Source organism: Coptis chinensis, chromosome 9 (assembly GCF_015680905.1).
Source record: "Coptis chinensis isolate HL-2020 chromosome 9, ASM1568090v1, whole genome shotgun sequence".
Lineage (NCBI taxonomy): Eukaryota > Viridiplantae > Streptophyta > Magnoliopsida > Ranunculales > Ranunculaceae > Coptis > Coptis chinensis.
This window is the reverse complement of record NC_141464.1, coordinates 50522713-50535155: the sequence shown is the minus strand read 5'-3', so window position 1 is coordinate 50535155 and position 12443 is coordinate 50522713. Positions and strand designations below refer to the sequence as shown.

Genomic DNA, 12443 nt, shown 5'->3' with positions numbered 1-12443 from the left:
ATGCGTTGTTGTGAATAGGACAATGCGGAAACAACATTATCCACAACAAATAGATCAATTCTACACAAAGATCGATCCTTCTCACTAGACAAGACTTCAACACCCTCCAAGTAATATCTCAACACTTCTCAATATCAAATAACAAGCATATAAAGTAAAACAATTAATGTAAAAGAAAAACAGACCACAAGATGAGATATATCGTGGTTCGGCAATTTGCCTACATCCACACTGCGAGTTCCAAGCTTTACTAGATGTCCAGATTAACAGATTACAAGATATCTCAATTCATCCACAAAGAATGAATACTCAACTCACAAAGAATTACTCTCTTACAATATCTCTCATTCTTGGTTTTGGTTAGGTTAAGTTTTTCCAGAAAAAACTTATATTTATACTGTTTCCAAAAACTATTGAAACAGTCGAATTCGTGTTGAAAATGGTGGAGCACGGGCGCGCCCTTAGCCAAGCAAAGTCGAGCGCGGGTCGCGCCTAAAGTATTGGAAGTCGCCAAAAGCATGAGCGCGCCGCGCGCCTTGTCAAGGCATACATAGAGCGCGAGCGCGCCCTTAACACCAGAGAGAGAAAAATGTCTTTTTCTCTACATTCTTTACCTCGGTGAGGTTTTAACACATAAAATCCAGCCGAACACATCCAACAAGAACACATCCATCCGGAACTCGCAGTCAACCGCCCCGAAGGGCCATGCCCACATAGGGCTCTTTCAAGCATGTAGGATTTGGAGCAAGTCCAAACAATGTTGGAACTTAACTCTGGTGACAACCTTTGTCAGCATATCAACAGGATTGTCATGGGTGTCAACTTTCTCAAGTGCTACATCACCATCTTTAATGACATCCCGTATAAAGTGATAACGGACATTAATATGCTTGGTCCGAGCATGATGAACCTGGTTCTTCGCCAAATGAATAGCACTTTGACTATCACAATACAAAGCAACACTATTCTGCTCAATACCCATATCATCTAGAAGACCTCGAAGCCATAGTGCCTCTTTAACTGCCTCTGCCACTATCATATACTCTACCTTAGTAGTAGATAGAGCAACTGTAGCCTATAGCATAAACCTCGAACTAACCGGTGCATCATGCATCAAAAACACATAACCAGTAGTCGATCGTCGTCTATCTAGATCACCTGCATAATCTGAGTCCACATACCCACTGATATAACAAGTGCCTCCACCATAAACTAATCCCACATCCAAGGTACACTTCAAGTACCTCAATACACATTTCACTGCTTCCTAATGCTGCTTCCCAGGATTTGCCATATACCTGCTTACAACACTAACTGCCTGTGAAATGTCTGGGCGTGTGCACACCATAGTATACATCAAACTGCCCATGACACTTGCATAAGGAATATTAGCCATATGCTTTTGTTCCTCCACCGAACTAGAAGATAACTTAGCTGAAAGTCTAAAATGCCCAGCTAAAGGTGTAGTGATAAACGTAAAATGATAGTTTTACCTACGAATACAATTTCGCATAGGTAAGTAAAACTAAAACTCTTTTCATGTCTAATTTATCAAAGTTTTCTACTCTCGATGCTATCGTAATAGAGTTGGAGTAGAAGATTCGTTCTACTCTAGTTATTTAGTATTATTGTTTTCCTAGATTATCGGTCATACCAAAGTTAATGAGAGTTTGAAGGGAATTATACTACGATGCAATTGATGCTAACAAGATACGATAAACTCAACTACGAAATGCTAAATTGATACTAGATAAGGAATTAGGGGGGGATTAATTCCACCTTAACTCGACTTAATTAACTAGCGAAGATTCGTCGTAATCCAAATTGCAATGCTTTTGCATAGCAATTGGGTGTTCCTAATCCCTAATTGTTTATGGTAATCTCTACCAACTAACAACTAGCATGTGAAGCAATCAAACCCATTCTCATGGTGAACTAATTACTTTCTAGATTGGAATGGAAAATTACGACTATTCTATGCTAACAACAATCAAGCTTTCATCAAGGCTTCCTCAAACCCCTCTAATGGAGGTTTAGCCTAGAGTCATTAAACTATCATTTCTCATGGAATTTAAACAAGACATCATACAAAGATGGTAAATTTACTATTTTGATATAAACAATAATAATATAATGATTCCAAATGAACTAAAACAAGATTTAAAACTAATTGGAACTATAATTATAATTTAACTATTTATCAATCACTACACCATAATAGAATATTTGCAACACGCACCTTTTTTGATTTGCAACGGTTATTGACCGTTAGCAAGTTGCCAACGTTAAATAAGCGTTGGCAATGTTGTAAAGCGTTGCTTTATTTGGATGAATTTTCCGGAATTAATTGCTAACGCTTAAAAAGCGTTGGAGAAGTGTTACAAACTAAAAACTTGAAAATTTTGCGAAAGAGGGAAACAAAAAAAAATCGCTCTATTATTTTGGTCAAAATATAAAACATAACTTTCTTTCTCTCTCACCGCCGCATTTCAAGAACCCTAAAATTGAAATCTTTTTCCTCAAAATCATCATCTTAATCCAATCCAGTTTTATATTATCATCTCGATCCAATCCTGTTTACAGACCAATCCAGAGAAAAGCACGAGGTACGTACATTATTGTAAAATTTTATTTGATGATACCTGATTATCCGCAGAAAAAATGGTTAAAAGGTGACGTTGAAAATTTTATTTAGAAGTGTTATTACACGCTGACCACCGCATCACGCCCCATTATTTTCTCCCCACTTCGAAAATAAAAACCCAGAAGGTCAAATGAACCAACGATAATTTCAATAAAAGAAGAATCTGTATTCCGACACGTTTCTAGCTTCTGCAATTGCAGTTGGGAAGAAGTCGGAACACATGGTCTGATTTGGAAGCACTATTTCTTTTCACACACAGAGAGAGAAGTTGAGCTGGAGTAACAGGTCATGGAAGAGTAGCGTCAAATTTTCGGTGAAATATTGTCAGATTTCGGAGAAATTGCATAACATATAGAAAGGTATGATTTTGCATGTATAAATATTGAAACTTTAGTTACTGAAATGTAAATTTGAGTTTGCATGATTTGTTATATTATGTTGGAAATTGTTTTGATTCGTTTTATAAAGTAGTTTGAGGTGTTTGATCAGTTATGGTTTTGTTAATTATTTATGCTTAAGATATTTCAGTTTGAATGAATTTTTTGAAACTCTTATTAGAAGTCAGTTTGAGTTTGATGGTGTTTTTACTGACTATGAACTTTCTAATTTTGAATTTGATGTTTGCATGTTGATTAGTACTTTAAATTTGAGGTGTTTGTGAAATTCTTGAGTTGAAATTAGCATCCTTAGAAGTGGAAACTATTGCATGTGAGAAATGGTTATGTTTTTTTTTTAGAATTTGAACATTTGTGTCAGTGATGTCGAATGTTGTTTCTTGATCATGTCAAGAGAAAGAAATGCTAATACCGTTGTTATACCGTTACTTAGTAGAGAGTTTGGTTGTCTGTTTCGAAGTTTGTGGCCATTTTGAGAAACATGAAGTTTTTTGACACATTAAAAGGTGACGTTGGAGAACTTTTCAGACATAACCATCGAGAAAGCACTGTTTAGGGAATTTTGAAACATACAAAGAGTTTAGGCGAGGTCAGAGTTCTTGTAAGAAATTAAGCTTTTAACAATTTAGATTACAACCTTATTCATGGTGTTCCTGTGTTAGACATAAATGATTATAATTTATAACCAAATCCTAACTATCAGTTTGTACATTCGATTATAACCTTATTCATGGACTTCTGCCAACAATTCTTTCTCTGTTACTTTCATCCCCATATCTTCAACCAATCTAACTTCTTTTTCTGCTGCAATATCCTTCTCTGGCATTCCAGTATGGAAAGCTGGTGGGGACTTCAGCATTGTCGATTCTTTAGCTCGTTTTGAACTCCAACTTAGTGGGAACCTTCGTTTAACTAACGGTTCAGGTAGCCTCATTTGGGAATCTAGAACGTCAAATAAAGGCATTTCTAATGGAACACTTGATGGCTCAGGTAACTTGTCTTTGAGAAATGAGTCAGTCACCATTTGGTCTAGTTTTGACAATCCAACTGATACCATTTTACCCGGACATAATTTCACTACTTCGAAAAGTTTGCAATCCGGTGGTTTTGGTTCGGTTTAGAAATTGGTCGACAAAAAAAATGTATTGTTGTGATGATTAGTTTTGAGGACTTGTTTTCTTGGTTAATGAACACTTGGTGTTGGTGTTCATTAGTCCATATTCTAATTTTAAATGATATTTAGATGTTATTCAGATTTTTATGAGTACCCATATGTTTAAAAGTGTGAACTGACATTGATTAGGTGGAAAGCTTGTTTACCAGACGACTAAGAAGAGGGCTAGTGGACCTAAGTGCCCTGCTACTGGAAAGAGAATCCAAGGGGTATGTTTTGTTGTTTAAATGTTATTATGTCTTTGATTTATAAAGAATATATATGCATATGGGTTATTGTTTGATTTGATCAACTTTTCATTGAAATTGATAAGATATATTGCATTTCATAGAGCTTGATTAGGATGGCTAAGTTAAATAGTACTGACTGCATTATGCCGTGTTTTCTTTGTTTGGAATTTACATACTGGGAAATGTGTATATGTTTAGTGTAGAGAGTATATATTTTCATTGAAAGCTATTTGATGCATCAAGGTATCTTTTTTCAATAAAAGTGTCATGTAGTCATGTAGGGGAAGAAAATTTATTTTCAGATTATCTACATAACAAGTTAGAAATAGGTGAAGTAATTGTATATGTAGCATTGTTGTTAGAAAATGAAGCATGCTAGGTTTTTGTGTAAATAGGTTTGTTGCGGGGTTCCATAATGAAATCTCCTTGCTTAAACGATGGTGTAAACAAATTATGCCATCACAAGAGACCACCATATCTAGAGTAGCAATATCGTCATTGTCATCCTCACAATGGTCGATGTACTTGTCACTACTATCACAATAGCATGGTAAATCTAAATTTACGGACTCCTCAAGTTTTTCATCGGTACACAATTTGACGTTGACTGAGTATTGATAGCTGCTGTTGCTTGAAGTTTTCTTATGTTCAGTGGTGAAATAGTGATGAAGTATATGTGGTTGCTTAGATAAAGATATGTCGATTGAGAGTTTGACGGCGGTGCCTGCCTAAGGTGGTAGTATAGCCCAATGTTACGACAGATTAAATCAATTTTTCTTTGTTAATATTCTTTGTAAATGGTGTGCTACTGGTAAGCTTTTGTATAATTTGCTAAGGTGAAGTAAATTATTCTCATGCATGGTAGACTAAAAGATCTGTATTCTACATGCTTAATATTACTACTTGAATTCACTTTGTGCTACTTGCTTTAATTAAAGGAGAACTAGGATTGTGGATCAATGTATACTTGTTCTATGTGTCCCTAGGAGTTAATTGGTAGTGCACACACCAATTAAGTAGTTAGTTAATTCTATTTATAGCTATTCCTTTAATATCATAGACTTAGCTAAAATTTCGAGAATATTAGTGCTGCTTGCTACCTAGGCCAGCTGCGCTGGACCGACTTAGAGCTTACTTTTGATGTAGTTGGAGTCAAGTTTAGGGTTCAACGACTTACACAAAAGCCTTAGTGCTCTGTGTCTATATTCAAGGTTTGATTGTGTATTATGTTGTATCAAATTGATAGATTACACAATGTGCTTGTTCAACCCCCCACATGTCTAATTTTGTAGAATGTCTTAGCTAATTTAGAAAGAGTGGATGAATGAATTGGACAGATTTGGAGATGTGTACAAACAAGGGGTGGTTGATTTCATTCAATTTACGACTGTGAACAACCGCGGCTCGACCACGTGTCCTTGTCCTTGTAGAGAATGTCGAAATGGAAAAAGCTTTATGTTTGATACAATCTCTAGACATTTGATTAGGTATGGGATGGATAAGAATTATCGTGTATGGGTTTTACATGGTGAGAACCCATGTACGGATCCGGTGGTGGAGCCAGTGATTGAAGAAGAAAACACCGAAGTTGAAGGGCTTGGGATGGGAAATTTTGTTGATGCTTCTTATGGAGTGCATGAAGTAGTTGCAGGTGATTTGAATGAGGATGAAGAAAATCATATGGGGGATTTTGAACCACCACCTGTTCTTGAACTTGATTTGGGGAAGAGGTACAACGAATACAAGAAAATGGCAGAACAAAGGCTATACCCTTCATGTGAGGCTCCTGTTACTACACTTTTGGCAATTGTTGACCTTTATAACTTGAAGAAGAAATATGGTTGGTCGGGAATTAGTGTGTCTGCACTTTTGTCCCTTTTGAGGATATGGTTCCCAGAAGGAATCACTTTGCCATCAAAGTACCCTGTAATGAAAGCCACAAGTATTGATGCATGTGAGAACAATTGTATGTTATACTGGAAAGATGATGCTAAGTTAACAGAATATCGTCAGTGTAAAGCACCCAGATACAAAGTGAAAGAAGGAAAGATGGGTAAGAAAGAAACAAAAGAGCCAAATAAAGTTTTGAGACATTTTCCCTTTATTCCAAGGCTCAAGAGGTTGTACATTATCCCATGGATAGCGAATGAAATGACATGGCACGACCGAGCTACACCTTCTTGAGATCATATGCGACATCCCATCGACTCAATCCAGTGGAAAACATGTAAAAAGAGTTGGCCTGATTTTGCTCAGGAAGGGCGTAATGTTTGGCTTGGAATTGCAACTGATGGTTTCAATCCCCGTGGAATACAATCCACTAGCTACAGTTGTTGGCCTGTTTACTTGGTACCTTATAATCTCCCCCCTTCTTTATGTATGAAACCAGAGTTCCAAATGATGTGTTTGCTGATACCTGGGCGGAAGGCACCGGGTCAAGATATCGACATTTTTCTTCAGCCATTGTATGAAGAGTTGGAACAGTTGTGGAAGGAAGGGGTGCTGGCTTATGACATGCATAAAAAACAACATTTTACCTTGAGAGCTATGCTATTGTGGGGTATTCATGATTTTCCTGCTTTGGGAAACTTAGCGGGCTGCATAACACATGGTTACAAAGCATGTCCGATTTGTTCAGATAACACTCAATCGATATATCTTGAGCATGCAAAGAAGATTGTTTACACAAACTATCACCCCTTTCTTTCGTTGGGTCACCCGTTTCGGTCAGGCAAATACTTGGGACTTAAGACTGAAGAGTTGAACATTGCTCCATTAAGGTTAAGTGGAGAAAAAGTTATGCAGCAGGTGTGTCATATCAAGTATAAACTGGGTAAAATCCCAACAGGTAGCAAAAGAAGCACATCTGATGTGAATTTGGATGATAGTGTAGATGATGAAGATGTTCAAGTTACAGAGGCTTGGTATAAAAGGTCTATTTTTTGGGATATGCTCTATTGGCCCACTCATAAATCCCGACATGTTGTTGATGTGATGCATACTGAGAAAAATGTTATGGAACATCTACTAAATTATATCCTAGACAAGAAAGACAAGTCAAAGGATACAGTAGGTGCGCGAGAAGATATGAGAAAGATGCAAATTCATAGTGGTCAATGGATGCAATCAGACCCAGTCACAGGGAAACCAATAAAATCGAAGGCTCCATTTGTCTTAACTAAAGACGAGAAGTTAAACTTCTGCAAAATTTTGAAGGACTTGAAGCTTCCTTCTGGTTTCTCATCAAATATGAGCAACATTGTCACTTTAAATCCACTTGGTTTGCTCGTAATGAAATCACATGACTATCATGTCATTATGTGTTATTTGCTACTTGTATTGCTTCAACATGCTTTTCCTAAACATCGTGACCTGCGAAGAGCTATTCATCAGATAAGCTTATTCTTCAACTTGTTGTGCTCTAAAGTCTTAGTTTGGCAACATATCCAAGAGGCCAAGTACATGGTTGCAGAAGCATTGTGCGTGCTTGAAAAATATTTTCCACCATCGTTTTTTGATATCAGCATCCACCTCATGGTGCATTTGGCTGATGAAGCACTACTTTGTGGAACTGTGCATCAAAGGTGGATGTTTCCATTTGAACGGTATGTAAATTACTTTTACCTTAATATCTTCTCTAGCTTTTTCTATAATTGGATTTTAAAAATTGAAAGTGTATACTTAAATTTCTTATTCTAATAGGGCGATGAAAGAGTGTAGAAATATTCCCAACAATAAACGATATGTTGAAGGGTCCATTGCAGAGTCTTATATTGTTTCTGAGTCAGTTAGGTATGCTATGGAGTATATGCCCAATTCGCGGGATGGAAATCATAAATCGAAGCGTGTGGCCTTTCTGGATGAAGATGGAGAGTATAGTGATGAAGGGCTTTTGCTCGATGGTAAGACTGTGACCCTAAGTGTTAAACTATGGATTCAAATACGTAGATGGGTCCTGTTTCGACTAGACGTCGAAAAGCTTGATGATTAGTACAGGTGTGTTTTTTTTGATACATTTGGTTTCTAAACCCACTTTAGTACTCCACATGAAAATACTCATGCGTAATTGCATGAACGATTTGTAGTGAATACCGCTCCTTACAATCTCGTGGTAGAGGAAAAAGGGTTGCAAAGTCAGACGTGCAGATACAAACAGATTTCATTGTCTGGTTATATAACAAGGTATTGTTTAATTCATCTATTAGTTAAATAGGAAATCTGAAGTTAGTAATATTAGCTTTCTAACTATCGTCTTTTTACAGTTATTAGCTGCAAACAACACCAAGAGTGACTTATGGCGATTAGTTGAAGGACCATTGCACCAAGCTAAAACGTATAGAAAGTACCACATCAATGGTTTTGTCTTTTCTACTAGGTCGCATGACGAAATAGTTGCCACACAAGATAGTGGTGTTTGTATGGAGGCAATCACTTCGTTTACGTCAAGTAGGAAAGACAAAAATCCAGTAGATGCATCGACGAAGTGGTATGAGGTTATTGAACAAATATTATAGCTGGACTATACAGATCGACTTTAAACAAGTAGTCTTTTATTGCAATTGGGTGAGGGTGGAGGACAAGACCAATGGCTGCAAGCTCTGTCCAGACTCTAATTTGGTGTTGGTCAATCTTAATAAGATGAAAAGTGTTGATCAGTATTTTGATGAGCCGGTCATTCTCGCTTCCGAAGCTAGTCAAGTGTTTTACTCGAAGGACTTGAAAAATCCTAATTGGTCGGTAGTCATCCATTCACCGAGGTGATTAACGTGTGGAGTTGACTCACTAGATGTACCAACTGTTTTCCAATCTACCCTTAAGGACCAACCTAATTTGAAGCCTTTGATGAAGTGCTTAACCTGATTGTAATTGTTGTAGTTTCCAAACTATGATACAATTTTTTGCTTTAAAGTTTCCAGTTTTAATGTGTATGCTATCGTGTATATTATTATTATTATTCATTTTGTTTGTTATGTATCTCTCTGGGGTTTATTAAATTGGTGGTATGTATGATAAGGTAATGAAATACTTTTGTTTGGATTGAATTGTGTATATACTTTTATCTATTCTTCTTTCTCACCTTTCATGATTATATTTTTCAGTACCAGACTACTAATAGACTATTTTGCAATATATGTTAGGATTTCATTTGAAATGGTATCAGGTCAACCACAGCCTAGTGCATCTCAACCTTCTGGTTCTGCCTCACATGCATCATAGCCTTCTACTTCAGTTTCACATGCATCTCAGCCTTCAAACGACGTGCAAGAATAAAAAAATGTTAGGAAGTTACCAGTATTGATTGATATTGATGGTGTTGTTGTTGGTGATAATGCCTCCAAATGGAATACTCGTGCTGGTAGTCTCATTCAAGCTTGTATCCCAGTTAGTTACACTGATTGGAGGCTTATACATCCTGAATTCAAGGATAAGGTTTGGAATGCCTTAATGGTAAGGTTTACCTCTGATTTTTTTTAATGCATACTAGACATTTTGAGTTCTAGCTTCATTCACATTACTATATAACTTGTGTTTTACAGCGTGAATTTGAAGTTACAAATGTCGACCAAGCACTAGCTCGTTCACATGCAGAAAAAAACTTTTCTACTAAGTTTAGATATGGAAAATGGGTCTTGAGAAAAGATATATTGGGTAAGTTTGAGACCTTGGAAGAACAAATCGCCACATGCCTAGCTGGCATTGATCCAAATCATTGGGAACAGTTTGTAATATATGAGAACACTTTTGAAGTGATGGCAAGAAATGCGAAGAATGGTGAGAATATAAAACTGAATGATTCTTGACACACACCTGGGCGGGATACGTGTGCCAACATGTTGCATAAAATGGTAGGTGTCTTTCCATAAACTTTTAAATTTTGATCACGATATGCTAACAATTGTTTACCAATGTACATGTAGAATAAACAAAATCCTGACAAGATACACGGACGGGTAGACAGCTGGAAAGCATGACATGAACGTCGTAATGGAACTGTTTTGGAGAGCGCTCGATCTCGTTATGTGAGTTTACATTTCACTTGAGTTCCAACTATAATTTTGTTAAGTCTTTGACATAGTATTTCCCTTTGTAAATGATGCACGAACTAGTGTGTAGGCTGTTAGTTCGTTACTTTGTTATTATAGACAATTTTTTCTCAAATGATTTACCTTAAGATTGTACTAACTTGTTAGTTTTGAACTAATTTCCATGGAAAACACTATAGGAATTGGTGGAGACTGCTCAAAAGAAAAGAAAAAAATGCAACTTCAAGTGGAGAGGGTAGTGCAACTCATCTTGATTTTGATAATGACGAATTGACCGAAGTCTTAGGAGCGGACAAAAGGAGTAGGACTCGTGGAATCAGCTCTAACCTCTCTAAGAAGCAATTAAAATGTACAAGTATTGCGAAGGTGATGTTAGCACAAGCAAAGTCTTCATCAAATTCTGAATTTAAGGGTGAAATGAGTGAGATGAAGTCCTCCATAGCTAGAGTTGAGAGTGTGTTGATGGTGAGTTTTCCTAAAATATAAAACTCATTGCTTTCATCATATATATAAATCTTAGTTTTGTCATTCATTTTGTCAGGATATGCTTAAGCTTGTAACCAACAATGGAATGTCGAATAGTCAACCGCCACGTGGGGATACAACACCCGGAACCGATGTTGGTTCCAACTCAGTTCGCCGTCCGTCTCAACAGAATTTAATGAATATGTTTGAATCTGTGAACCTTCCTGCGAACCCTCCTGTGAACCCTCCTGAACCCTCCTGTGAACCCTCCTGCTGAAATGTTGAGTCCACCTCTTAAGGTTACCCTATTAGGTAGAGATGGTGTTCCGGTTGCTAGGGGATATGTTATGACAATTACCGCTAATATTTTCCATGGCATAACCATCCTTAGAGGGGAGAAAAAGATCACATCGAGGAAGTATTGGTTCCCAATGCTCCTATTTATGATGGACCTCAATTTAGTTGCTCGGACCTTAGTGATTTTGTTGAAGGGGGGCCTTTGATTTGGCTTGAATCAAGGTTGCAGTATGAGTAATCTATTGTGTGGGATATGCAAACTTCATATATTTTGGTTTTTTGAGTATGTTTTTTGTAAGTAATGGTAAGAGCCTTTTGCAAGATGTAAGAATGACATAACGAACTTGTGCACTATAGCTTGTTATGATGGTTATGATGGTATGATGGCTAGATGGTTTATAAGAATGTTTATTGTCTGAATATTATATTATGAAAGTTTTTGTTTTTGAAGGTTGAAGAGATAATTACCCCATTTTTAACTCCGCCAGTGCAAAGTAATGAAAGTCTTTGCGCTGTCGGTCCCAAGCCCGGATAAAGGAGGAGGGAGAATGGTGGAACCTTGGAATGAGTGTTGCTGTCATGGTAAGAATAGTATCTTTTTATCTGTTACTTAGTTGAAATGTCTAGACGCCTTCTGATTCTCTATTTTCTTTTACAACTTCAGGCACCTCATCCATTGCCAAGTCAGATAATCTTTGTCATGTTGATATGGAAGCTGATGATAAAGAGATTCCAGAAGAGGAAGCAGCTTGCAGGATTTGCTTCATTTCATTGTGTGAAGGAGGAAATACATTTAAGATGGAGTGCAGTTGCAAGGGTGATCTCAGGCTTACGCATGAAGCGTGTGTATTGAAGTGGTTCAGCATCAAAGGAAACAAGAAGTGTGATGTCTGCCGACAAGCGGTTCTTAATTTAACAGTCACTTTGCTGCGGGTGAACAGTTCTGCCCAAAGATAATATAGACGGGAGCAGAATAGGAGAAACCCAACTCCACAACCATTGAGGTAAGAGAAAAAGAATGTTGTACATATAGATTTGAGGATTTGTCTGATTCAATTTGTCTGATTTGAGGATTTGTCTAGGATTCAATTTGTTTGCATGCCTAGTTTGTTATGACCCACTTTTAAGAAAAGGTCCTCTTGGTTTAAATGTGTAAGTTAATCTAACTTCTAAAAATCAATATTTTAATCATAT

At 37.0% G+C, this 12443-nt stretch overlaps 1 protein-coding gene across 1 annotated transcript; it reads left to right on the top strand.

Moving 5' to 3' along the window:
* Window positions 1-6566: 6566 nt before the first annotated feature.
* LOC147476516 (uncharacterized) lies at window positions 6567-10244 on the top strand. Its single transcript, XM_086585753.1, has 6 exons — window positions 6567-8140; window positions 8196-8433; window positions 8529-8625; window positions 8706-8929; window positions 9726-9873; window positions 9981-10244. The coding sequence occupies exons 1-6, from the start codon at window positions 6634-6636 to the stop codon at window positions 10242-10244; spliced, it is 2478 nt and encodes an 825-aa protein (XP_086441879.1). The 5' UTR covers window positions 6567-6633.
* The last annotated feature ends 2199 nt before the right edge of the window (window positions 10245-12443 follow it).